The 27,282-nt window shown below is 54.6% G+C and overlaps 1 protein-coding gene across 1 annotated transcript in view; it reads right to left on the bottom strand.

Moving 5' to 3' along the window:
- Positions 1–605: 605 nt before the first annotated feature.
- CELSR1 (cadherin EGF LAG seven-pass G-type receptor 1) overlaps positions 606–27,282 on the bottom strand; it is a 169,660-nt gene continuing 142,983 nt past the window's right edge. Inside the window, exons 10-24 of the mRNA XM_031656181.1 lie at positions 26,266–26,451; positions 25,074–25,187; positions 24,127–24,301; positions 23,052–23,193; positions 20,602–20,722; positions 18,052–18,235; positions 17,603–17,704; positions 16,801–16,895; positions 15,399–15,608; positions 12,198–12,381; positions 10,624–10,767; positions 8,276–8,480; positions 7,242–7,409; positions 5,042–5,168; positions 606–1,288 (exon numbers count right to left, since the gene is read on the bottom strand). Of these exons, the coding sequence (XP_031512041.1) occupies positions 1,028–1,288; positions 5,042–5,168; positions 7,242–7,409; positions 8,276–8,480; positions 10,624–10,767; positions 12,198–12,381; positions 15,399–15,608; positions 16,801–16,895; positions 17,603–17,704; positions 18,052–18,235; positions 20,602–20,722; positions 23,052–23,193; positions 24,127–24,301; positions 25,074–25,187; positions 26,266–26,451 (2,418 nt within the window). The 3' untranslated portion in view covers positions 606–1,027. The remainder of the gene's footprint in view (positions 1,289–5,041; positions 5,169–7,241; positions 7,410–8,275; positions 8,481–10,623; positions 10,768–12,197; positions 12,382–15,398; positions 15,609–16,800; positions 16,896–17,602; positions 17,705–18,051; positions 18,236–20,601; positions 20,723–23,051; positions 23,194–24,126; positions 24,302–25,073; positions 25,188–26,265; positions 26,452–27,282) is intronic.

The following is a 27,282-nucleotide window of genomic DNA, read 5'->3' as shown; positions in this document are numbered from 1 at the left end:
CTGCACCACAGTGATGAACAGAGTGGTGAGTGGGTTCCTGACGTTACAGGGGATGCCTCCAGTATCTACCCATTGTTATTTATGTCAACAGTAGGTTTTCTGTAGATGTCTTTATTAGGTTCAAGTTTCCTCTAGGCCCAGTCTGTTCAAAGGTTTCTTTCTCTTTCTGTTCATTAATGAGCATAACATTAATCAAAATTCTTTTGTACATTCATTTCTGAGAAAAATATTTTTCCCTTAAATGTACTGGTGAGGTAAATGGCATTCATAGATTTTTTAAATGTTAAACCATCCTTGCATTCCTAAGATAAACCCAGCCTGGCCATGGTTTTTATACTGCAATGCAAATTCTCTAATGGTGATAGGAGTATTCAGGCTTTCTACATCTTAAATCATTTTGTTTTGTTTTGAGACAGTCTCGCTCTATTGCCCAGGCTGGAGTGTAGTGGTTCCATCTCTGCTCACTGCAACCTCTGCCTCCCAGGCTCAAGCAATTCTCCTGCCTCAGCCTCCTGAGTAGCTGGGATTACAGGTGCCCGGCACCATGCCCAGCTGATTTTTGTATTTTTAGTAGAGACGGGGTTTTACCATGTTGGCCAGGTCTTCCTGACCTCAAGTGATCTGCCTGCCTCAGCCTCCCAAAGGGATCCTGGTGGGATTACAGGTGGGAGCCACTGCACCCGGCCCTTAAATCAGTTTTGACAAGAGTTGTATTTTCCTGGGGATGTACACAAGAATCGCTTGAACCCGGGAGGTGGAGGTTGCAGTGAGCTGAGATCGCGCCATTGCACTCCAGCCTGGGTTGACAGAGCGAGACTCTATCTCATAAAAGAAAAGAAAAAGAAAAGAAAAGAAAGGGCCCCCCATCTCCCAATAGAGTCAAGGTGGTGAAGTGCTTGGACCTGCCAGTGAATCCCACGTCTCCACCCACAGCCTGTGACACGGCACGTTCCTCAAAGGGCGTCTGTGAAGCGGAGGTGGGGGTGGTGAGGAGCCAGCCAGGGTGCTTGGAGTGGCCAGGAAAAGACTACAGTACCCGCTCCAAGGTGTGGCCCAGACAGTGGGGAGGGGAGCAGAGTGGCCGTACCGGGTTTTCCGTCTGGTTGATCCCAATCACGAACACCAGCTGAGAGAGGAACAGTGCCGTGGCGAGGTGCTTGTGAATGCTGTGCAGGTTGGAGCGCAGTGTGCGGACCAGGCTCAGGAGGACGAAGGCCACCAGCAGGGCCGCCAGCGACAAGGACACGGCGGCGTAGGTGACGATCTTCAGGGGCAGGACCTCCCCGTTCTGTGGGTGGGAGGGTTAAAGGCAGGAGAGAAGGTAAGGGCCAAGACTCAGATCTGGTCGTTGCATAACAGAGACAAATTACACACTTGCTCATTAAATGATCAAATGTTGGCAGGAACCAGCGTGACTGGGACATGGTTCTTAAGGCGGCACAAAACAAGCACAAAGCAGCAATGAACAGTGTGGGGTGACAACAGGTTCTGGAGGCGGATGGTGGTGATGGCGGCACAGCAACAGGCTGTGCCACCAGCTTAATGCCACTGGCTGTACATTTCAATGGGAAATTGTGTTATGCATATTTTGCCACATTACAAAACCACCATACTGGCCAGGCATGGTGGCTTATGCCTGTAATCCCAGCACTTTGGGAGGCTGAGGCGGGCAGATCACCTGAGGTCAGGAGTTTGAGACCAGCCTGCCCAACATGGTGAAACCCTGTCTTCACTAAAAATACAAAAATTAGCCGGGCGTGGTGGCATGTGTGCCTGTAATCTCAGCTACCTAGGAGGCTGAGGCAAGAGAATCGCTTGAACCCAGGAGGCGGAGGTTGCAATGAGCTGAGATGGCACCACTGCACTCCAGCCTGGGTGACAGAGCAAGACTCCATCTCAAAAAACAACAAAACAAAAAGCAAACAACAAAACAAAAAGCAAAAAACAAAACCAACCCCACAGGCAAATCCTGCTGTCAGGAGGGGCTCAGCCTGTCTACCCAAAACCAACCCCACAAGTAAATCCTGCTGTCGGGAGGGGCTCAGCCTGCCCACCCAAAATTCTGGGCTGGCAGAAACCTTCCAAAGAGATCCTCAGCTTACGCAAAAGATAAAGGCGTCTCCACCGCAGGTGCACGCAGTACCTCTTGGACTTTCACTTAATCCTATCATGGACTTATTCTTTTGGCTGAAAGACTTAATGCCCGCTTTACAAAGAAAACTGGGTAACTGTGTTAATACCAAGAATGTCATTTCTTTTGTTCAGCAAAAGCTTTTACTGAGCACTTATTGTGTGGCAGAGGTTCTGACAGACCTGCTAAGGGCATCATTTCTTTTCTTTGGAGATGGAGTCTTGCTCTGTCGCCCAGGCTGGAGTGCAGTGTCCTGATCTCGGCTCACTGCAAGCTCTGCCTCCCGGGTTCAAGCAGTTCTCATGCCTCAGTCTCCTGAGTATCTGGGACTACAGGCGTGCACCACCACGCCCAGCTAATTTTCCTATTTTTAGTAGAGACAGGGTTTCACCATGTTGGCCAGGCTGGTCTTAAACTCCTGACTTCAGGTGATCTGCCCGCCTTGGCCTTCCAAAGTGCTGGGATTACAGGAGTGATCCACCACGCCTGGCCTCCAAGGGCATCATTTCATATCATCCTTAGATCACAGCTATGAGGAGAGTGTGAAATGCAACCCTCATCTTCCAGGTGAGAAAACCAATGCTTACAGAAGCTAAGCAACCCGCCGGAAGTCACACAGCTGGGCAGGGGCGGAACTTCAGGTTTCGGTTATGTGAACTGGCAGGCCCGATGCTTCAGACTGCCACAGCGCTGGGCACCTGTACCCTTCCTATCTGTTCTGTTTTACCTACTTATCCCTCAATATGACGTGTTCTATCAGCGGATGGATGTCCTGTCCCAGCTGCACATGTCTCTATCATAGCTTGCTATATGGAATTACTTTTAAACCAGATCCCTTATTAATGCATTTCTTTTTTTCTTTCTGAGACAGGGTCTGACTCTGTTGCCCAGGCCGGAGTGAAGAGGCACAATCTAGGCTCACTGCAGCCTCCGCCTCCTAGGCTCAAGCCATCCTCCTACCTGAGTCTGCCAAGTAGCTGGGACTATAGGCATGCACCACTATGCTGGGCTAATTTTTGTATTTTTGGTAGAGACAGGGTTTCACAATGTTGCTCAGGGTGGTCTCGAACTTGTAAGCTCAAGTGATCTGCCCGCCTCGGCCTCCCAAAGTGCTGGGATTATAAGTGTGAGCCACTGTACCCAACCTTATTATGCATTTCTTACAGGTAGTACACTTTTTTAAAAAAAAAAAAGGCTGGGGTCAGGAGTTCAAGACCAGCCTGGCCAACATGGTGAAACTCCATCTCTACTAAAAATAAAAAAATTAGCCAGGCGTGGTGGCAGAAGCCTGTAATCTGAGCTACTTGGGAGGCTGGGACAGGAGAATCGCTTGAATCTAGGAGGTGGAGATTGCAGTGAGCTAAGGTTGCACCACTGCACTTCAGCATGGGAGACAAGAGCAAACACCGTCTCAAAAAAAAAAAAACAAAAAAAGGAAAATGGTGCTAAAATATACGTGCCATAAAACGTTACCATCTTGGCCACTTTGAATCGTGCAGTTCAGCAGTGTGTATGTTCACATTGCTGTTTTCTGTGCTTTTACAAACCAAGACACCTGTCTAAGACCCAGGTCCCTGGGGAGTTTCTGCATTTGGGGAACAACAAGCTCTGGCTCTCTAGTAACTTCGGATAGATGTTGTTTACCAAGTGGAGCTATAAGCCGGGAAGCCAGGATCAGGCTGGGCTGGGGAGGCTGAGTGCTCATGGCCCTGGGTCTGGAACTGCCCCTCCTGAGGCTCCTTCAATGCCCTGGGCCCCTGGGCATCCCTGGGGCCTGCAGCAGCACCCCAGGCTCCCTCCACTGGCTTGGGGGCTGTTCAGAGACCTCTGGCTTTGGGGCACCCGGGCCGTGGGAGCCTTGGACTCTCACTCCAGCCTCCTTTCTTCTGCCTCCATTTCAGTTTCCTTGGCCCACATGTCACCCGGCGTCCTGGCCACGAGACAAGCCCCAACCCCGCCCTTATATGGACAAAGTCCACTAATCACTGACCCCCTCTCCAGGCTGGGTCCTGCTGGGGAGTGCCATTTGCCCATGAGACGGGGGCAGAGGCAGGGCAGCGTCACCTACACATTGCACAGAAGGCCTCTGCCCTCCTCCAGCCCAGCCTGAGGACTGACTCACCCTTCCAAGAATGTGACAGAAACCAGGGCCACTTCACATCAGAAAGCCCTCGGGAAGGACAGTGGCCTGAGCCCTTGAGCCACAGTGCAGCCCTGGGGAGGGGCCAGGGGAGGTCACCCAGGCCTCTGGTTCTGACTCCAAGACACCAGGGTCCCACACAGGCCGAGGCCAGGCTGGCTCCCACGTCCTTCCTGTCTGGATAACGGGAGGCCAGGACAGCCTTCAGAACACTCCCCAATTCATCTGCAGGCCCACAATGTCCGGCTCACATTCCCAGGCCGCTTAAAATGCCAGAGGTTAAATATTAGCCGCCCAGCCTTTTGTCCTGTGGCCCTGCGTGTGGCCCCGAGGGAGAGCGCCCAGCAGCTGTCACGTCCCTTAGGATCAAAGTGAGTGGGGAGCCGCACCGTCCAACAGACCCGCTCTGAAGTGAGGGACAGGTTCCGAGAGCTCCTTGGAGCCTGAGCTTTGGGTCTGCCGTTCCGGGATTTAATGCATAACCAGGGCTGTCTGAAAACCCTTATAATGGGGCTTTGTTATGGAAATCCTCGCAGACTCTGGCCAATCCTGGAATATGTGTTTTAATCAGTTGATTTGTTTTGTTCAAAGCGCTTAGAATGGAAGACTTAGTGTGAGGAGGGGCAGGTTTGGGGGTAGGCTCAGCGGGTTTGACGAGGGGCAGGTTTGGGGGTAGGCTCAGCGGGTTTGACGAGGGGCAGGTTTGCCGCGGGGAGGGGCAGGTTTGGGGGTAGGCTCAGCAGGCACAGTGGCCACAGGAGGATGCCCACCTCACGCCTGGATATGTCCATGAGCACCGCAAAGCTGGCTGTGTGGCTACACTGGCAGGCGACGTGTGTCCGGTTCCTGGACAGGAGCTCGCAGCCCCGGGCAGACCACCCTCCTGTCCCACTGACGCTGTGGAGAGAAGAGAGAAGGGGCAGGGGTAAGATGGTTCCCTCCACCCGTGAGTCTGTAGGGTGCAGCCTTTGCCCAGCCCTGGGGGCTCCCAGGCCATCCTGTGCTGAAAGCCTGGTACCCTCGCAGGCTGCTCTCCGCCGTGTTCCGCACCAGCCCCCTGCACCGAAGACAAGAGCCACCTGGCTGTAAGAATAGCAGCTTTGCTGCGGTGGAGGCAGGACCATGGGAACAATCTCCCTTCCCTTCTGTGTCTGGTCAGGGCCTCCAAGGAGCACCCTCTGAAGTTCAAGTTCTACGTGTCATCTAGCAGCAAAACTCAAATGGGGCTGTCTCGCGTCCACCACGTGCCCCGCCACTGGAACCACCACCCGGGGTTCACACAGCTGCGATGCACTCCTGTCTCCTTCTGAGGGTAGATCTTTCAGAAATAACATCTCACCTCCCTCTGACGCTTTCATCTTCAGGTTGCACAATGTTTAATGGGAACTGCCCAGAAGCCAGGGCCCCATTATGACTGCCGCCTCACTGATGGGAAGGCCCAAATAACAAGCTGTTACAAGGTGTGCCTCGGCTTCCGACAGGGCCCGGCCCTCGCGCACTCTGGGAAAATCACATAACCTCTCAGATGCTTACTTTGCTAATCTGTAAAATGGGATGTGAACGTGAATACGTCTGGCACCAGCTTTACACTGTGGGAATAATAGGTGCAACTTGAAGCAGAGAGCAGGTCATTTGAGCTGCAGCTAATTGGCAGGACGCAGATGAATGCCCAGCACAGACAGCCAGGCCTGACGTCCCCTCGTGGTGAAAGGGGTTCCTTTCTTCTCTCTTTTATAAGCCACAAGTGCCTATTGCATTCCAGGTGCCATGCTGGTTGCTTATTAACTAGAACTTGGAAAGCACAGAAGCAGGAGAAGAATGAGGCTGGGCTCAACCGGCTCGCTCACCCCAGCGTCGCCCCCAGCACAGCCCCCACTCATGGCTCTCCACTGTGCCCAGGGGAACTGTGATGGGGGGAGTGTTCCTGCTGCACAGACGCCCCTAGATGAACAACGTTCAGCAGATTCGAGCCTGACTCACTGAGTCCTGCATGGCGTCTCCCCTTCCTGGCACTCCCTCCTGGTGTGCGGAGAGCCAGTGGGTCTTCCCCTCCCTGACTGTGCTCCCATCCCAGCCACAGACCCCTTCCCACCACACCCCAGTTCCAGTGTTTTCTTCTAAACAGAGACAGCAAAGGTGAAAACCGACCAGCAGAGAAAAAGCAAGCTCCCTGTAAAAACACAGCAACTCAAATGTCCACACCTCACGTCAACTCCGCCGCTAAAAAGCAAAACCAAGGCACAAACGCTACTGGCTCCAGCAGACGGGAGCCACACTGCGGCGCCGAATCCACAGTCTCACGTGTGGGTGAGAAGCACTCATTCTGCATTTTTCTAACTACGAAACGCCTTTCCCTCACTTGAATGGATGCTAGAACACAGACTCTTGTGCACCACCTCCTGCCTGCGCCACTCTACCGGCTGACTTCCGACGCTGCTTCTGAAACTGGCCAGATAAACCGTGCTGCGGCCGGGTGTGGCCTCTTGGTGGTAAAGCCAGTCCCCAAAGCTGGACTGTGTCAGCCTCGCGGGCAAGACCGTCAGCAGACAGGCTCCTAGGCCAGTCTCTGGGTTCTGTCTCCCGTGTGTGAGCGGAACAGGCCTCTGTCTTATACGGCAGTGAACTGGGCACTACGCTGGTGTTGGCCGCTGCATCCTGGGAGTCCCGCAGGTGAGGGGCCCCTTCCTGGCTGTCAGCCTTGAGGGATCTCTCTGTGTGCCTGCACGTCTGTGTCTCCACGTGCAGGTCTGTGTGTGCATCTGTGTGTGGGCATCTGCGGGGCGACTCTGATGTTCCCACAGAAGCAGAGCAGGAGGCTCGCTGCCCCACGGCGGGGCTAAAAGGGGAAACACAGACCACAAGAGACCGTCCTCTCGGGGCACTCTGCCACGGAGCTCCCAACCCTGCGGGCGCACTCCGCCTCGGCAAAGCTCTCACATGGACATGCAGGGCTCCCGGAGTCACACTTACGCCAGGGAGTGGTTCCAGAACACGCAGACCGGCTTGGTTCGCTCCTCCACCTCCAGCAGGGCGAACTCCACCAGGACGGGCCTCTCCAGGGGTCTCGGGAGCGGAGCCCCCTCGCTGTACACCAGCGCACTCACCATCGGGGTGTTAATGATGGGCCGGTGAGGCAGCCTGAGGTCAAGAAGCCAGAGCACGGGGACAGACACGGTTAGGAAACATTTGCTTAAACCCCAGCACAAATGCCCTGAGGACACGCCACGTCGTGTTTCTAGGGGAGACAGAGTCACACTCCAAGAGCTCAGATCCACGGGCCCCACCGTATCTTCGTCCCTAGAGCAGGTTTTATCACTGACAGGGCACACAGAGAGATGTGTCACCTCTGGGTCAAATTGGGACTTCAGAAATTTAAAAAGCAAGAGAAGGCACAGGTGCAAAGATGTCACAGCCCATAACAGCTAATGGCAGAAACACAGGGGATGGCTTAAGTGTCCAGCAAAAGACACCAAAATAATGGCAGCTCATGGGGATGAATCACCGGGTCACTGAGACCCCAGAGCCAGGGACGTATCTGGGAAACGGCAGGAAGAAGGGTGGAGCCTCGGGCTGCGCCCACCGAGGAGGTCACAAAGCTGCTTCTGGGACATTCATCCTTTCCAGCCAGGACTAGCTGAGCAGCCCTAACCCTGGGGCCAGCAGCAGGCACTACCCACGACAGCCTCGGTCAGGTGTATGGGGGCAGAATGGGGTCCCTCTAGGCACAAGATGGGGCATATGCGAGGGAGGGGGCATTTCTGGCGGAAACACTGGGATAAGCCCAGGCAAAGGGTGTGTAACGTTCTAGGGTGTAGTGTCCCGTGGCAGCCCCAGAACCTCCCTCCAAGGAGCACCACAAAGCAACAGTCTCTGTCTCTGGGCCAGGTCACGGTGAAATGTCACTGTGAAGACCTGTGCTTGATCAGGATCAGGATTTTGACTTGTGGAAGCCTCAGGGGCCTCCAGAATGGGCCCTCCCCATGTGCCCCGTGCCCAGGCCTTACCGGAGGCTGCGACGGTCGGGGTCATAGCGCTCGGGCAGGAGCTGCCCCAGGGTGCGGTAAATGATGACCAGGGCAACGGCGAACTGGCCAGCGTCATCAGGGTGTCGCCTCCGCCTGCTGATCGGGGCCTCCCTCTCGGTGCCAGGCTCCGGGCGCGGGCTCTGCGGGCTGGTCCTCCGGCCGGCCGGCCTCACCAGGGGACCTTCTGCAATGTGAGCAGAGCATGAGGACTCCGGCGGGAGCATCTGCGTTCCCCAAGACAGCTGCCAGTGCTAGCAGGTGCTTCTCAAAAACCAACAGATGTCCCACAGAAAACAGTACAGCGCATCCTCAAAAAATCAAAAACAGGACTTACCACATGACCCAGCAAGCCCACTTCTGAGTATATACCCCAAAGAACTGCAGGCAGGGACCCAGATACTTCCCTGCCCACATTCACAGCAGCACCATTCACACAGGCTAAAAGGTGGTAAACAGCCCAGCCATGCACCGACCGGTGAGTGGATAAACCAAGAGTGGTCCATCCACACAACGGAATTTACTCAGCCTTCAAAAGGAGGGCAAGTCTGACACTTGCTACAATGCGGGTGAACCTACAGGACGTTCCGCTCAGTGAAATAAGCCAATCACAAAAGGACAAATATTGTGCAATTCCTCTTATAGGAGGTCCCTAGAGGAGTCAAATTCAAAGACAGAAAGACGGGTGGGCACCAGGGGCTGGGGAGGGGAGTGAGTGTTTTGTGGGCTGGAGTTTCAGATCTGCAGGATGAAGAGTTCTGGAGATGGACCCCTTAAACACGAACGTATCTGATGCAGTCTGGATGTGTGGCCTCCAAATCTCACGTGAAAATGTGATCAGAGTTGAAAATGGGCCTGGCGGGGGGTGTTTGGGTCATACGTGTGGATCCCCCAGGAATGGCTTGGTGCCCAGCCCTTGGTAATAAGCGAGTTCTCACTCTATTAGTTCCAGAGAGAGCTGGCTGCAATGGAGAGTCAGGGACCTCGTCCTCTCAGTTTCAAGCATGACCCCACATCAGAGTCACCCCTCTTTTTAAGACACGAGATAACACCATATACCTGACAAAATCCATTTACTAACAAGGTTTCCAATTTTAAACTGTCCATTATGGAGTTTATCTTTTCATATCCTTTTTATTTGGGGAAGTTTTTAGTAATTGCCATGGATCTGTAAAGAAGCACTTTAAGAAAATTCAAAATGTTCAAACTGTTTTGCATTATAACCTCAACCCAGGATTGAAGATTTGTTCATACACAGACAGCATTCTGGCTTGTTTTGTTTTTGTTGTTTTTTGCGGGGAGAGGAAGGTGATTCTAAAATGTCTATTTCTATTTAGAAGCAGCTTTCCCCCGACCAGACAAGTTCTTGCTCTGCTGCCCAGGCTGGGCTGTAGTGGCATGATCACAGCTCACTGCAGCCTCTATCTCCTGGACTCAAGCAATCCTCCCGCCTTAGCCTCCTAAGTAGGTGGGACTACAGGCCTGCGCCACCATGCCCAGGTAATTAAACAAAACTTTCTTGGTAGAGATGGGGTTTCTCTATGTTGTCCAGGTTGGTCTTGAATTTCTGGGCTCAAGCAATCCTCCTTGAGTCGGCCTCCCAAAGTGTTGGGGTTACAGGTGTGAGCCATCGCGCCCGGCTAGAAGCAGCTTTTCACTGCATATCAAAGATAACCAGCTCACATAAAAATTTCAGTTCTTTTTTCTCACATTATCAATTACACGGCTGAGTATCCCTTAGCTGAAATGCTTGGGAACATTTTGGAATTTTTTTTTTTTTTTTGAGAGGGAGTCTTACTGTGCAGCCCAGGCTGGTGCACCTCGGCTCACTGCAACCTCTGCCTCCCGGGCTCAAGCAATTCTCAAGCACTCAGCCTCCTGAGTAGCTGGGATTACAGGGGCCCGCCACCACAGCTGGCTCTTTTTTTTGTGTTTTAGACATGCGGTTTTACACCACGTTGGTCAGGCTGGTCTCGAACTGCTGACCTCAGGTGATCTGCCCTCCTCGGTCTCCCACAGTGCTGGGATTACAGGTGTGAGCCACCGCACCCAGCCTGGATTTTGATTTTTTTAGCGTTTCATACTTATGTTCCAGTGAGCACTTCCTTTAAGTGCTCAAGAAGGTTCAGGTTCTGGAGCATTTCAGGTTTGAGGATGAGGATGCTCAGCCTGTACCTAAGCACTTGTACAAAACAACCCTGCTGTCACCAGCAGGACCTGGCACCAGCGAGCACTCAGTGCGCAGTCCTGTGATTCCCGCAGCGGGGCGCCCTCCCCTCCCTGAACGCTGGGGACTCCGAGGGAAGCGGCAGGTTTCTAAGGGGTTCTACCTTTTTCTTCAGGTGGTTTGAAGAAGTCGGCTGGGAAGGAGACGGAGGACTCCAGCTCCCTGGGGAACTCTTCGCGGATGGCGTCGAACTGCGGGACCCTGGCTCCCGTAAAGTTGAACTTGTCAAAGATGTCGACGGCCAGAACTAGGGGGACAGTTCCTTCAATCAGACATAACTCCCAGGGCTTTCTTGAACCCTTGCTGTTTTCAAAATGACCACAACTGTCACACTGACACTGGCTGGCCATATTTCTTATTTATATTTTATTTTATTTTTTTTGAGGCGGAGTCTCGCAGTGTCTCCCAGGCTAGAGTGCAGTGGTGCGATCTCAGCTCACTGCAACCTCCGCCTCCCAGGTTCAAGTAACTCTCCTGCCTCAGTCTCCCAAGTAGCTGGGACTACAGGCAGGCACGACCACGCCTAGCTTTTTGTATTTTTGGTAGATGGGGTTTCATCATGTTGGCCAGGCTGGTCTCAAACTCCTGACCTCAAGTGATTTGCATGCTCTGGCTTCCCAAAGTGCTGGGATTACAGGCATGAACCACCACACTCAGACTATTTACTTATATTTATTTTTTGAGACAGGGTCTCACTCGGTCACCCAGGCTGGAGTGCAGTAGCAGAATCTCAGCTCACTGTAGCCTCATGCTCCTGGGCTCAAGCGATCCTCCCACCTCTGCCTCTTGAGTAGCTGGGAATACAGGAGCATGCTACCACACCTGGCTAATTTTTATTTATTTTTTTTTAATAGAGACAGGGTCTCCCTATGGCACCCTGCTGGTCTCGAACTCCTGGGCTCAAGCAATCTGCCCACCTCGGCCTCCCACAGTGCTGGGATTACAGGGTGTGAACTACTACGCCCAGTTGACTGGCCATCTTTAGAACAGAATTGACTTCCAACTTCCTGCATCCCACCTGTACCTACACCTGTCTGCAGTAAGCATGGAGTGAGGCGGGGCTCTTGACATCCATCCTTCTAGAGTCTCACACTTGAGGGTCTGGAAGGCCTGCTGGACCCCCAAGATCATGGCCCAACATTTCCCAAGCCCAGGACCTGTCCCCTGGGAGCCATGGGTGTGTCATCGCAGACTGTCTTCCCAAAGGCTCCACTTACAGATGACGAAACAGAGGCCTAGCTGCTGAATCTTCAGTTTTTTTTTGAGATGGAGTCTTGCTCTGTCACCCAGGCTGGAGTGCAATGGCGCAATCTTGGTTCACTGCAACCTCTGCCTCCCAGGTTCAGGTGATTCTCCTGCCTCAGCCTCCTGAGTAGCTGGGATTACAGGCACGTACCACCACGCCTGGCTACTTTTTATATTTTTAGTAGAGACGGGGTTTCACCATTTTGCCCAGGTTGGTCTCCAACTCCTGACCTCACGTGATCTGCCTGTCTTGGCCTCCCGAAATGCTAGGATTACAGGTATGAGCCACTGCACCTGGCCTCAGAATCATTCTTCTAAGAGCATGGCCAAGGGGGGACCAGGAGCCCACCTGCTTCACCCCATGGGGGCCCAGCTCTGGGGAACACCCCTGATGGTAGCAGGGTTCCACCCCCCATGCAGCCAGGGCCTTACTCATGTTGGCGGTGACGATGACGAAGGGCCGCAGGTAGGTCCGTCGCACGTTGCGTGCCACGTTGCTGAAGTAGCCCTCGAGGCGCTGGAGCAGCTGTGCTGTGCCACCCTCACTCCGCTGGATCTGCTCCCATGCCGCCCTGGTGGCCGGGGCCAGGAGGGCACTACCCGAGTGGATGACGTCCTGGTCAGATAGACAGTGCTCAGTACTCAGCCTGAGGGGGCCTGGCTCGCAGGACTGAGGGACACCAGCCCTGAAAGCCTCTGCTTGCCTAATGGGCTCATTCATTCCAGCCCTACACTTCAGATTGTGCTCTTTAATATTAGTGTTTTTTTTGAATTTTTTTTTTTTTTTGAGACAGACTTCCGCTCTTGTCACCCAGGCTGGAGTGCAGTGGTGCGATCTCGGCTCACTGCAACCTCTGCCTCCTGGGTTCAAGCAATTCTCTCGCTTCAGCCTCCTGAGTAGCTGGGATTACAGGCACACATGTGCCACCACACCCGGCTAATTTTTGTATTTTTAGTAGAGACGGGGTTTCACCATGTTGGCCAGGCTGGTCTTGAACTCTTGACTTCAGGTGATTCACCTGCCTCGGCCTCCCAAAGTGCTAGGATTACAGGCATGAGCCACCGCGCCTGGCCTAGTTCCCAAATTTTTTTTCAAAAAGTTTATCTTAGGAGGAATAGAAAAATGTTACTAAGCTCATAAAGTATATTAAAGTCCAGAGAATTAAAGATGCTTCATATTTTTAGCTTAATTTACCAGATTTACAAGCACTATTTAAATGCTTGGAAGGTCTGTTTGCTAGCCGAACAACTGAAATACAAAAAAAAAAATCGAATATATAACATATATTAGGCTGGGCACAGTGGCTCAAGCCTGTAATCCCAGCACTTTGGGAGGCCGAGACGGGCGGATCACGAGGTCAGGAGATCGAGACCATCCTGGCTAACATGGTGAAACCCTGTCTCTATTAAAAAATACAAAAAACTAGCCGGGCGAGGTGGCGGGCGTCTGTAGTCCCAGCTACTCGGGAGGCTGAGGCAGGAGAATGGCGTAAACCCGGGAGGTGGAGCTTGCAGTGAGCTGAGATCCGGCCACTGCACTCCAGCCCGGGTGACAGAGCGAGACTCTGTCTCAAAAAAAAAAAAAAAAACAAAACAAAAAACAAAAAACATACGTTAATTCCATTTAAAATACTTAGGGGAATTTCATGGTCTAAGTTTATAAATAGGATCAAACATTAATCAAAGTTGAATTCAAATAGATAAGGAAGTCTGTTTGTTTTGTTTTTGTTTTTTTGAGACAGAGTTTCACTTTGTTGCCCAGGCTGGAGTGCAGTGTCACGGTCTTGGCTCATTGCAACCTCCGCCTCCCAGGTTCAAGCAATTCTCATGCCTCAGCCTCTCATGTAGCTAGGATTACAGGCGTCCACCACCCCGCCCGGCAGATTTTTTTTTGTATTTTAGAAGAGACGGGGTTTCACCATGTTGCCCAGGCTGGTCTCGAACTCCTGGGCTCAGGCAATCTGCCCATCTCAGCCTCCCAAAGTGCTGGGATTACAGGTGTGAGCCACCACGCCCAGCTACAAGTCATTTTTTAACATGTGATTTTAATAAATCCTGAATCCCATCACATAAACCACAGGGACTGTGGGGGATTCAATGTCAGAGGATGGGACTGTCAGAGTGAGCCCTGCCAGGGTTCTTTCCACGTACACCCCAAGATGCTAAGGCAGGGAAGACATGTGGAGACGCCCCTGGTAATATCAGAAGTCCTCCTGAACCCCACCACGTAAAGCAGTGATGGAACCACCACAACCTGGGCTGAGCAGAGGACCCACACTGAGGCTGCTGTGGACACGTGGGCAGCTCCTCCGAGGGTGACCCTCAGCCTCCGCGCACCCCTATGTGAACAACTGGATGGGGGCATGAGGCGGTGCTCAGGGGCTTGGGGACCACACCCAAGACAGAAACCAGGGCTGGGCACGTTGCTCATCCCGACACTTTGGGTGGCTGAGGCGGGTGGATCACCTGAAGTCAGGAGTTTGAGACCAGCCTGGCCAACACAGTGAAACCCCAACTCTACCAAAAATACAAAAAATTAGCCAGGCGTGGTGGTGGGCGCCTGTAATCCCAGCTACTTGGGAGGCTGCGGCAGAAGAATTGATGGAACCCAGGAGGTGGAGGTTGCAGTGAGCAAAGATCACACCACCGTACTCCAGCCTGGACAACAGAACAAGACCCAAGACCCCATCTCAAAAAAAAAAAAAAAAAAAAAAAAAAAAAAAAAAAACTTGTATGCAGGAAAGGAAACTTGTTTGCGGAGTCACGCGTAGAGAATAAACGCCACTGGCCCAACTCTCAGGCTGGAACTCAAATCCCAGCAAGGGGACCCTGCCTGGTCTCTGGCGTCCTTATGCAGACCAGAAGGTTCCATGGGGGCCCTGCATGGACTGGAGACCCTTTGTGGATGAGGAGGTCCCTGAGGGCTCCGTGTGGATGGGTGGGAGGGACAGGGTGTCCCCCGCGGGCTCTGTGTGGGCAGGCACTCCTCTGGGGTCCTGTCTGGATGAAAAGGCCTGCAGTGGAGCCACAAGGAAACTTCTGGAGTCCCCAAGGGCAGTTTCCAAATATCAGGCTGCATGAGTCTCCTCTGCATTCACCCTAAAAAGACACCGCTCAGGGGCTGACAAGTTCCACACACAGAGCTGGAGGGTTGAGGTGGAGGCACGGCCCTCTGAAAGCAGGACCTCAGAGCTGCGGGTGGGAGTGGACACGGGGGCCCACTGCCGGGCCCTGCCCCTTACGAGCTGCGCCTTTGGGCAAACTCCTTAGCTCTCTCTGTGCCTGTTTCCTTACCTGTCAAATGGGTGGACGATACTACATCACAGGCTGCGTGGAAGGGAGAGGGGCTGATTCAGGTGGGCCACTTAGAAGCCACTTAGATCACACTACAGGCCCCACTGGGATCACCGGCAAGGCTGTGACCTGCCCGTTTCCTTCCAGAACACTCTGTAGAGCTTGTCAGTTGAGCCAGGTGCTGCACCCGCCAGGGCTCACATTTGAGAAATGAGGGGTTGCCTCGGGGATCCCGGACACAACCATCTTCCACGAGCTGAGGTGGATGCCCAGCCCCACAGCGCCCGCCCACGGGCATCCCCGAGTGTCCCCGAGCCAGGGCGGCGGCCACCCTCCTACCTCGTGGAAGTCGGCATCCTGTGTGGCTGCCAGGTCGAAGCCCTGCTGCCAGCTCTCGTGCTGAAGGACGCGGCCCAGCAGCTGGTAGGCCGTGCGCACGTCATTGCCAAAGAGCGTGCCCGTGTGCTGTGTAGCGTTGCGCAGCGCCCTCACCAGCCGCAGGGCCCCGGCACCATCCACCTGCGTCTCGTTGCGGCTCAGCTTCTCATTCTGCAACAGGGAGGTGGTCGCGATGTGTGCAAACCCACTTTGGTTGCTTTCGGTTCCTGCGGTTACTCAGCAACTCACTACTGTCCGGTGCAAGTTTCCTTGTCAGAAAGGAACTTAAAAAAATCCAAAAGCCTGGCTGGGCACGGTGGCTCATGCCTGTAATCCCAGCACTTTGGGAGGCCGAGGCAGGTAGATCATTTGAGGTCAGGAGTTCGAGACCAGCCTGGCCAACATGGTGAAAACCCGTCTCTACTCTCTATTTTAAAAACACTCTATGTCGTACTTTGGGAGGCCGAGACGGGCGGATCACGAGGTCAGGAGATCAAGACCATCCTGGCTAACACGGTGAAACCCCGTCTCTACAAAAATACAAAAAAACTAGCCGGGCGTAGTGGCAGGCACCTGTAGTCCCAGCTACTCGGAAGGTTGAGGCAGGAGAATGGTGTGAACCTGGGAGGCGGAGCTTGCAGAGAGCCAAGATCGCGCCACCGCACTCCAGCCTGGCTGACTGAGCAAGACTGCATCTCAAAAAAGAAAAAAAAAATACTCCATGTCTCTATTTTAAAAGTAAAAAATTTAGCAGGGTGTGGTGGTGGGCACCTGTAAGTCCCAACTACTGGGGAGACTGAGGCAGAATTGCTTGAATCTGGGAAGCAGAGGTTGCAGTGAGCTGAAACCGTGACACTGCCCTCTAGCTTGGGAGATAGAGTGAGACTCCGTCTTCAAAAAAAAAAAACAAAAAAAAAACACACAAAAAAACCCAGAAGCCCAAAAAATGAGCACTGCTGACAGTTAGGACATGGAAAACATGGAAACAAGGGTCTGGTGGGCCAAAAAGGGCTCAGAGAAAGACAGCAAGCGGGAGGCATGGGAACAAACACTATGAAATAGGGCGGGATCAGGGGGCAAATGGAGTCAAATGCAGGGACCCTGCGTTTTCAGAACGAAAGACACAGAGCTGGGTCCTCTGGGGGACAGAAGTGCACGTGGGGGGTGCCTGGCTCAGGTGCCAATGCCCCCAAGTCCACAGGAACCTCCTGGCTCCAGGCTGCGGGCCTGTGGGGCTGTCCCTGCGGCATCACAGCTGCCCCAACCCTCGCCAACCCAGGAGCCTCGGCCCACACAAACCCTTGCATGCACACATGAACACACACGTGCCCCGGCTGAACACGCATCCTCGAGGCGCCCCTACCATGGCCCTGAGGTCCACGAAGGAGATGGTGGTGCAGTTAAAGAGCTCTGGGGGCAGCCAGCCCTTCTCCCCGCTGCAGTGTCGCACCGCGTTTCCTAGGGAAGCAGAGCAGGTATGCAAAGCCTGAAACTCAAATTGTTGATCAATGCTTGTGTATTTCAATCCCCAGTCCGAATGTACTGAAACCCAGAACACTGTGTGGCGGTGAGAACCCCAGGGGGCCGGAAGGCCAACACCAGCGCCCCTCTTTCATGTCAGGGCCACGGCCGAAGCTGCTCTGACACTGACAACCAGACGTTTCGGGTGCCCAGCCAACAGGAGCCAGCGCTTCCAAGCAAGTCCGCAAGGAAAGAAATCAGCAACACCATCTGCCGGGCGGCCATGATCCCATGTGCCAGGAATCTGTTTCGGCCAGGCCTTTCTTTGCCTCACTGCACTCCCCAGACGCCCCTCACAGCGGGGACAAAGTCACTGTCCCCATTTCACAGAGGAAACCCAATGCTACAAACAGTGAAGCCATTTGTCCAGGTGCCGCAGCCTGAGCAACGCAGCAGGGACTGGCTGGGTCTGACGGGCAGGCATCCCCACATGCACTACGCTGTTCATGTTTCTGTTACATCCTCTGCCTGCTTTGTGTATTTACGGGTAGGGAAAAAGTGATCTGATTTCTCCCCGGCACTTTGCCTGCTGATGTTTCTTCAGCACGAAACATTCCGTGAGTCCCCACATCTCGACCGGCTCTCCCACAAGGACGCGTGCCTCAGTTCCCTACCCGTGGATGCCACAGGCCCCAGGGACTCACCGACGGATCCCTTGGGGCACGGCACGGCAGCCGGCTGCCCGAACTTGGTCTGTGGCCACCAGATGCCGGCCTCAAACGCTTTGGGACAGCCGTTGTAGATCACTGGGGTAGAGAGGAGAGAAGGCTGCTCAGCGGGGCATGCCGTGCCCACCACCACAAACAGACACCACTGTCTGCGTGTGCCTCCCTGCAGGAGGCCCTGCTCCCACCAAGAACCGAACCCTAGCATCTCCCCTGCCCCCATCCATGTCAGAGCTGGAGAGGGGGTGACCAGGCTCTGACCCACACCCCCTCACGCAGAACCAGGTTTCTAGAAGGTCAAGAGAAAGCAGAACACAAGGGAGCCCAGGGTTCCCCCAAACAGCTGGCGTGCATGCACCCATGTGCACGCCAGGGCAGCAGCCTGTCCCTGCGCTGTAACCTGCAGGGTGTCAAGGGGCAACGCAGACCTTCACAGCCAAATGTGGTGACCTCGGCAAACGGGTTGTCACAGCGGTTGCACTGGCGGCCGATGACGCCGGGCTTGCAGGCACACTGCCCGGTGGCCATGTCACAAGTGCGGCTGTGGGAGCCATGGGGGAAGCAGTCGCAGGGCAGACAGGTATCCTGGGCTGGGGGCTTATAGTAATTCTCCTGCAAAAGCCAGAGGCAGGGCCTGTGACTTCAGATGCCCAGGAAAGGCCCTACCTTGCAGCGCATTTTCCAAGCATCGTCCAGACTCCCACCTGGGTGCGTGTGTCGGCCGCCAGCCATCTCACCCCTCATGGGTACCTTCTGCCCACATCCCACAGCCAACAGGGGCTGCCTCCCAGGGCCCCACAAGGCCGGACCCAGGAGAACAATTCTTCCGGGAAGCATGCCCTCCCTCATGTCTTAGCAAATCTCAGCAGTGAGCACCTTTGCATTTGTCCTAAAAAGAATCAGAGATCCAAATGGAGGCTTACGCGTGGGGATAGCCCTTGGGCGTTTTTTTAAAGTTGTTTGGAAAAATTAGAAGCCACCTGAACGTCCACTATTGGGTGGGTCAGGGTGACAATCAAGAGCTTGTACTTTGGGTTCAGAAAGTCCTGGGTTCATGCTTGACCCTTGCCATTTACCGGCTACACTGCCTGGGCCAGTCACTGGGCCTCCCCAGGCCCAAGTAGCAACCCCCCAACCCCGCCCCAGAACATGGGGCAGGCTGTGACTTGGGGAGACTCGTGAGCAACGTTCAGACTTGTGTGACAGGCGGGGACTCCAACTGTGTGTAAAATGGCGGTAAGCGGCAGGCCCAGAAGAGATGCTAAAACACTAACAATCACAGCTGGGAGGCGACATGGGGTGACAGCGATCTTTATGTTTTTTATTACATTTTGTATAACTTTGTTTTTCTATTTTTTTGAGATGGGGTCTCACTCTGTTGCCCAGGCTGGAATGCAGTGGTACAATCACAGCTCACGGCAGCCTCAACCTCCAGGGCTCAAGTGATCCTCCCACCTCAGCTGGGATCACACGCATGCACCAGCACGCTCAGCTAATGTTTTTATTTTTTGTAGAAGTGGGAGTCTCACTATGTTGCCCAGGGTGGTCTTGAATTCCTGGGCTCAAGTAATCCCTCCTGCCTCGGCCTCCGGAGTAGCTGCGATTACAAGCGTGAGCCACCACACCCTGCCTATAACTCTGAATGAGAAAAAAATCATAGGCAAGTTTTCGCCAATTCACTTCCAACGTCCCCTCTGCTCTGCCACCCACTGTGCCACCACCACCATCTGGTGACATGTGTGGACCAACCCGGACCCAAGAGAGCTGTTTAATTGGAGCCTTTTAGGACACAAGTCCCACTTGCTGTTGGAACCACTGCGGGCACTCAGGACACTACTGACATCACGGGATGGCATCCAAGGGTACCCTGATGCCAGCTTCCCTCCTAGGGCCGGCCGCATCTGCAGGAAGCTCATGTCCCTTGCCCAGGCTCCTGTTACCCTCAGACCTAATATCTGGATTTCAAGTTACTGTGAGTGCTATGGCTGTGGTGTACACGAAGATCCTGAAGGAGGTGATGTATCCTGAGAGGGGTGGGGAGGGGTCCCTAGAGTCTGCACTGAGAACACATGCGCATATCTGGAGACGTGAGATGTGAGCTCCGTGCTGCACGCAGGTTAGGACGGACAGCCCTGGATGGGGGGTGGGGCATAACGCATTTAGTGACGCTTTCTATTTTAAAACTGCTGTTGTCGTGGGACGTCAGCTTGGTAAAGACCAGGAAAATGACCAGGCACGGTGGCTCACACCTGTAATCCCAGCACTTTGGAAGGCTGAGGCGGGTGGATCACCTGAGGTCAAGAGTTCAAGACCAGCCTGGCCAACATGGTGAAATCCTGTCTCTGCTAAAAAATACAAAAATTAGCTGGGCGTGGTGGTGGGCGCCTATAATCCCAGCTACTCAGGAGGCTGAGGCAGAAGAATCGCTGGAACCTGGGAGGCAGAGGCTGCAGTGAGCCAAGATTGTACCACTGCACTCCAGTCTGGGCAACACAGCGAGACTCCATCTGAAAAAAAAAAAAAAAGACCAGGAAAATGGCCAACCAGGAGGCCAGGAGGGCCGGGGTGGTGCCAGAGATGAGCCAGCCCTCAGAAAAGGCTGGGCTGCCCATAGCCATGGGCAGTGGGCTGGGAGCAGGCAGGGATTCCTGTTCCCCGGGTAGGGGCTGGCGGGGCTGAACCCGTAGTTTACATGTGGAAAACAGCCATGGAGTAGTCACAGAGCACGGGGGAACAGCAAGGAAACCAAAAACCACATCTGTACACAAATGTGTGAGTGGGCACAGGTGTGTGTGCAGGTGTGTGTGTACAGGCAGGGTGTGTGTAGGGATGTGTGTATGTAGGGGGTGTGTACAGGCAGGGTGTGTAGGTGTATGTGTATGTAGGGGCATCTGCGCATGTGTGTTAGCGCACACAGCCATCTCCCTGGGCTCAGGGCCTGGGGTGGGCATGCAGGGACCATGGGGGCTGGGCCTCACCTTGCATTGGCACTGGCCGTTGGTCTTATTACAATCAGGATCGAAGCCTTTGCTGACAGCACAGTGGCAGGGTCCACAGACAGGGTTCCCCCACCAGCCTCTGGGGCACGGAAGGTCGAGTCTGCGGGGAAAATAAGAGGGCAGCTGGAAGGTTTATGCAACTGTGCTTTCCGGAACAAGAAAAGGCCCGCTGGCAGTGTGGAGATGCCTGCCCAGGAGGCCTGGCTGGGTCCAGCTCTGGGAGCTTCACTTTCACATTATGTGGCCTCAGTCTCCCCTCTACTGGCTCCCAACCTCACCCCCCACCCACAGATCCGCCATGCCCAAAGCGACTGGGATGGCATCTATGTCCACTGTCTGCCCCACATCCACATGACGCCTGGCTCACTGGGGCTTAATGACAGTGAACCCTACTGCAAGGGCTGGCCTTTCACGACGCAGCCCCACACAGGCAGACTGAACTCAGCTGCCTGGCACAACTTCTCAAAGTGCGCTTGGGGTGAGTGCCAGCATGAGATGCCCGCGGGAAGCTCCTCAACAGGGAGTGTGGCAGCTTTTGTTGTCCCCCAGGTCCCCTGGGCACCAGCCCCACAGATGCTCAGGGCAGCCGTGCCCTGGTGTAGCGTGCCCCTTAGATCAGCAGCACACGTGCATGCACTCAGAACCCAGTGGAAGCCAGTCCTGCCTCCCTGAGCCTCCCCCGGCGGAGAGCAACAGACACTGAAATGAGCAACACTGCAGTGACAGAGCCAGGCCTCCGAGGTGCCGGCCGCTGCTGTGCATGAGTCATCCTACCTGTTCCTGACGGGGGCTGCACCTGCGCCGTCACCTGGAGGCCCACCTGCTTGCAACGGCCCCGCCTGAGTGTCCTGCAGGCTCCTGCATTCCCCATCCTGGCTAACCGAGTTCCCTCTACCCAGCTGCCAGCTCTAGCATTCACTCACTTGATGAGCAAGTATTAAGGACTGTGTACAAATCAGGGTCACAAAGAAAACCAGGCCAGAGATAAAGTCTGGTGTTTATGGATGTGTGTGTGCAGTGTGGGGGCCCCAGAGCCTTCACCTCCCTGCAGCCCTGGTGACCGCGGCACCGGGCATGGAGACGCTGGATCAGCCTCTTCGCAACCCCCTCCACCCCACTCCAAGCTGTGCTCCATGCGGCAGCTGGCGGTTCCTTAAGACCAGACCCGGTTCTGCCACTTTAGTGCTGGGCCCCCAGGGTCTCCACACAGCCAAGCTCTGTTCCTGGCTTGTGGGCCCACCCCTGTCCCCACCCAGGCCTCTCTAGACCAGCGTCATCCCCTTACCCCTCTCCAGCTTGGCTCTGTTCCCAGAAAGCCCTCCGGCTTCAGCCTCACTGGCTCCCACCTCCCTCTCCACTCCCAGGGCACCTCCTCTAAGCTCTCCCTTGCATTAGATCTTGCTGGTATCCAAGAATGACGTGGTGCCATCTTCTCGTGAGGTCACCAGCTCCAGGGCACAGGCTGCTTCCCGCTCATAGGGTCACAGCCAGGATCACAGCACCTGCTCTAGGCTCAGGTGGACAAAGGACAGAGCGTAGCAGGTGTCCCCACACCTGAGGGCCACCAGCAGCTGAGGACAATGAGCCATGGGGGCATCACCTCCACGGCAGCCTAGAACCTTGGTTTATGAAGAACCAAGCAGCTCCATCTTGGACAAAGTGACACTTGTAATGACTACACACTGTGCCCAGCGATCCCTGTGCAAAGGGCACTCTGGGAGCCCAAAGAGCATGCTGCTGCCTGTCCTAACCACACCAGGATCTCCACACTCATCAGACACGACCTCAACCCCGCTGACGCGAGAGAGAAAGCATTCTCTATAAATCGCACACGTCTCGCTGCATCTCATGGGGTCTGTTCGCTCTGGGCACAGCGAGGACTCCGGGTGAGTCATACTGCACGTTTCTGGTGTGGACACATGATCCAATGGGGTCAGTTTGAGATGTCCAAATCGATTCTCATTGCCCAGGCGTGGTGGCTCACACCCATGATCCCAGTACTTTAGGAGGCTGAGACAGGTGGATCTCTTGAGGTCAGGAGTTCGAGACCAGCCTGACCAATATGGTGAAATCCCATCTCTCCTAAAAATACAAAATTATTAGCTGGGCATGGTGGCAGGCACCTGTAGGACCAGCTACTTGGGAGGCTGAGGCAGGAGAATCGCTTGAGCCCAGGAGGCGGAGGTTGCAGGGAGCCAAGATCGCACCATTGCCCTCCAGCCTGGATGACAGAGTAAGACTCTGTCTCAAAAAAAAAAAAAAAAAAATTATCATTTAATTCATGCCAATTTTGAAAAAAAAAATAAGTCCCTGTTTTCCAGAATTACACATATCTTCGGGTCAAAATAAGAAAGAGAAGACACTGACTTAAGAGGGAACACAGCCACGTGGACTCTGAAGGCACAGGGAGGTCCCGGGGCTGCTCTTACTTGTTCTCACAGTACGGCCCGTAGTGGCTGGGCCCACACTCGCACACGTAGCCCTGCGGGGAGCCGGGGGAGCGTACGCAGGCCCCCATGTTCTCGCAGGGGTTCAGGTGACAGGCATCCACACAGTTTATTCCAAGGTACCCTGCAAGGACAGAGCCAGCATTACCTCCACCCAGAATCCATGAGACCTTCCACGTTAAAATATCTGGAGCAAACTGTCTCCCCGAGATCTGACTTTCCCTGGTACTCGGCAGAGGGAAGAGACAGGCTGCCACAGGGTCCCCAAAAACACAGCGTTAGGCAGGTTAGACTCGGTGAATGCAGAGAGGAAAGCCTTCCCGGCTGCCCCAAGGAGGGTGAGAGCCTTGGAACACGGGCCCCAGGCCGCCCCAGGACACATGGGGAATGGCCACCAGCAGATGACTTCAGCACCTCAAATCTCAGAGGCCACCCTGAAGGGAGGATTTCCTTAATGTGTACTTTTCACTCATTCATTCATTCATTCATTCATTCATTCATTCATTCATTCATTCATTCATTCAGACACAGTCTTGCTCTGTTGCCCAGGCCGAAGTGCAGTGGCATGATCTCAGCTCACTGCAACCTTTGCCTAACAGGCTCAAGTGATCCTCCCACCTCAGTCTCCCACGTAGCTGGGGCCACAGGTGCATGCCACCATGCCGGGCTAACTTCTGGTTTTTTTTTTTTGGTAGAGATGGGGTTTCACCATGTTGCCTGACTGGTCCTGAACTCCTGGCCTCAAGTGACTCACCCACCTTGGCCCCCCAATGTGCTGGGATTACAGGTGTGATCCACTGCGCCCAGCCTTACTTTTCATTATTTCTTTGCTGATCACCCCATGTGCTGAGGAGAGCACCTGGGGCACTCTGTGCCTCAAGTAAGGAAGAGGCTCAGAGTCTCTCTCTAGACGGGGCCTACTTGTTATAAAGCTCAGCGCTCCACAGAACCACAGGGAGTCGGCTGGGGACACCAACGTCCAAACTGAGCCCCCCTCCTGTGTTTCAGTCATGAGAGGCCTCCCTGTCACTGAAGGGCCCCGGGAGGGCGGTCCCACCTTTGTCACAGATGCAGCTGTAGTCCTCCCAGGTGTCATGGCAGCGGCTGTGGGGGGGACAGGGGCTCGAGGTACAGGGGTCCTCCACATCACAGCCGTCCTTCACCCTGACCTTGAGCGCATTGTTCATGTTCAGGGTGGCGACGTTGGTGGGCGTCCCCCCCATCCTCACTCCCTGCATTAAGGAAAGGGCATTGGGGCTGCAGGAGCCCGGAAAGGTAAGTAGGGGTTAAGGGAACCCTGAGACCTCTCTGGTCCCTCGCGAGGCATTCATTTGTGACGCCTCATTTATCTGCAGAGCTGGGGTGGGCAGGGCTGCTCCTCCCGCCCCATGGCCTGGTGGCCGGAGTGCAGTGGAGGGCTGGGTGAGGAGCTCAGAGGACACGCCGGCCCGATCTCCTGGGGTGCACGGTGGGAGTGTGAGGAGTGGACATCCCTGCCGAGGGGGCTGAGAGCCGAGGAGGGCTGAGAGCCGAGGGGGGCTGAGAGCCGAGGGGGCTGAGAGCTGAGGGGGCTGAGAGCTGAGCGACTCTGAGAGCCGAGGGGGCTGAGAGCTGAGTGACTCTGAGAGCAGTTCCCTCGGCTGGAACCCCTGGCTCCAGGGGACAGGCACGGGGCCTACTTGGGTGACGTCTGTGGTTGGACTGGGTGGGGGTGGCAGCAAGGGGCTCAATTCAGGACGCTTCACAAAGGCAAGGGGCAGGTGGCTGGCATGGCAGTGGGGAGCTGTGGGGGCCAGGGACGGCCAGGATGCCAAGGGGAACCGCGGGGAAGGATGGATCTAAAGAGGAAACAGGAGCTGTTAAAGTGAGGATGTCTATCAGACAAATTCTTCACTCACTGAAAGCTAACAGGGTAACCAACAGCACCAACGGTGGTGCTGGCAGCCTCGGAGCCGCCTGTGAGGGACAGGCCCCCCCGACTCCACCGCCACCGCCCCCACCTACCTGCATGCAGCCTCGGAATCCACGGCGCACGGAGACCTTGTCTTCAGAGGCGCCCCCGACCACCACGCTCCTGATTGTCAGCCCGGGAAGCATGCCCCCGATATCTGCCCTGTTCTGTGTGGAGAGAGGGGCGGAGCTCTGGGGGCAGAGTCCACCATCCTAGAAACGTCTTCCAGCCTGAAGAATGTGCTGGAAGCCTAAACAGTCGCTTCAACAAGCTCCCCAGAGCCTGAGGACATCTGGGCCTCCAAAGAGAGAGCTGGGCCCAGCTGGACAGCGTGGCTGGCTGTGATGATAAGGGCGAGGGGACCAGGCCAGAGGATGGGTGTCCATGTCCCATACTAGCCGAAGCAGCCAGTGGGGTCAACGTGAGCAACTGTCCCGCCTCTGTCAAAGGCACAACGCTAAACCAGCCCCGCTGTGACAGAGTTTGGCGAATCAGGAAGATGGCAGCGAACGGAAATTCGTTCACCCACTAACACTGTGGGAACCCAAGAGGGTCTTGGCTGAGATCCAGTCCCAGAAAAGCAGGTGCCTGGAACACACCTATTTACTCCCAGGTCTGTGTTGTAAGATGAGCCTTGGCTCCAAGAGCTCTTGGAAATCCCAGGTAGCCCCTTAAGTGTGTGGGCATTTCACAGACAACATCTTGAGTTACCCGCCTGCCAACTGTGGAAAGCCAGTTTGATTCAGTAAGTATTCTGAACATTGTCTGGGATGGCGCCATCTGCCTGCTAGGACAGGCGTGGCTCCCTGGTGTCTCACAGGCCTGTCCAGGGCCTGGGTCTCATTGCTTTCCCAGTTTTGCTCCCCATCCATGCTCTGAGGGCATGGGCCCTGGCATTGCTACTTCAGTACCCTAAAGACACGGTGCTGAGCCTGCAGGCGCAAGTTGCTCAAGATGGCTTTGCTAAAAGAAACCACTGCTGAAGGCACCAACAGCACCATGTTGAGAAATGCAGCTGGAGGAAGTCAGCTGCTGACTGTCGGGGGTGGGGCATCTGGGTAAAGGAGGTGAGGAAGATGCCAGTGACCTCGGTACAGGGCAGAACAGAAGCCCACTTGCGGGGGCCCAGAAAGTGCCTCCCCAAATCCACAAGGTCTCTGGCGGGTCCTGGCACATCAAGGGGTCATTCTGTTTTTCCCTGGGCCAGAGGGTCCATCCCCAGAGGAGGTGCAGGTACCAGCTCACCTGGTCCATCCCATAATCCAAAGTCATAGTGACCAGGTGCTTCATCTCACTGTCCTCCTTAACATTCTTCAGCTCGATGAGTAGGTGGTGCCACTCCCCGTCGGTCACCCGCAACCTGGACAGCATCACGGACTCCACATCGGAGGGGCCATGGGACACCTCAAACTGGAGGTAGTTGTTCAGGATCTGGAGCAGGGAGAGCCACACCAACTGATTGGTACAATGACAATGAAAGAGACAACGCTTTGCAGTCACTTAAACAAGGAAGCTGTGAAGGGAGACTGATGCTGTGGTACCAGATACAAGATGGGTTTAAAAATTAGGCAAAGTTGGCCGGGCGCGGTGGCTCAAGCCTGTAATCCCAGCACTTTGGGAGGCCAAGGCGGGTGGATCACGAGGTCAGGAGATCGAGACCATCCTGGCTAACATGGTGAAACCCCGTCTCTACTAAAAATACAAAAAACTAGCCGGGCGTGGTGGCAGGCGCCTGTAGTTCCAGCTACTCGGAGGCTGAGGCAGGAGAATGGCGTGAACCTGGGAGGAGGAGCTTGCAGTGAGCCGAGATCGCGTCACTGCACTCCAGCCTGGGTGACACAGCGCGCGACACCCCGCCACAAAAAAAAAAAAAAAAAAAATTAGGCAAAGTTGGCCGGGTGCGGTGGCTCAGGCCTGTAATCTCAGCACTCTGGGAGGCTGAGGCGGGTGGATCACCTGAAGTCAAAAGTTCGTGACCAGCTTGGCCAACATGGTGAAACCCCATCTTTACTAAAAATACAGAAATTAGCTAGGTGTGGTGGCGGGTGCCTGTAATCCTAGCTACTCAGAGGCTGAGGCAGGAGAACTGCTTGAATCCAGGAGGTGGAGGTTGCAGTGAGCTGAGATTGTGTCATTGCACTCCAGCCTGGGTGACAGAATGAGACTTGGTATCAAGAAAAAAAAAAAAAAGCAAAGTTGGCTGTCTGTGGTGGCTCAGGCCTTTAATCCCAGCACTTTGGGAGACCACAGCAGGCGAATCAC

The sequence above is a fragment of the Papio anubis genome, chromosome 16 (assembly GCF_008728515.1).
Source record: "Papio anubis isolate 15944 chromosome 16, Panubis1.0, whole genome shotgun sequence".
NCBI lineage: Eukaryota > Metazoa > Chordata > Mammalia > Primates > Cercopithecidae > Papio > Papio anubis.
This window is presented reverse-complemented; position numbering and strand designations above follow the sequence as displayed.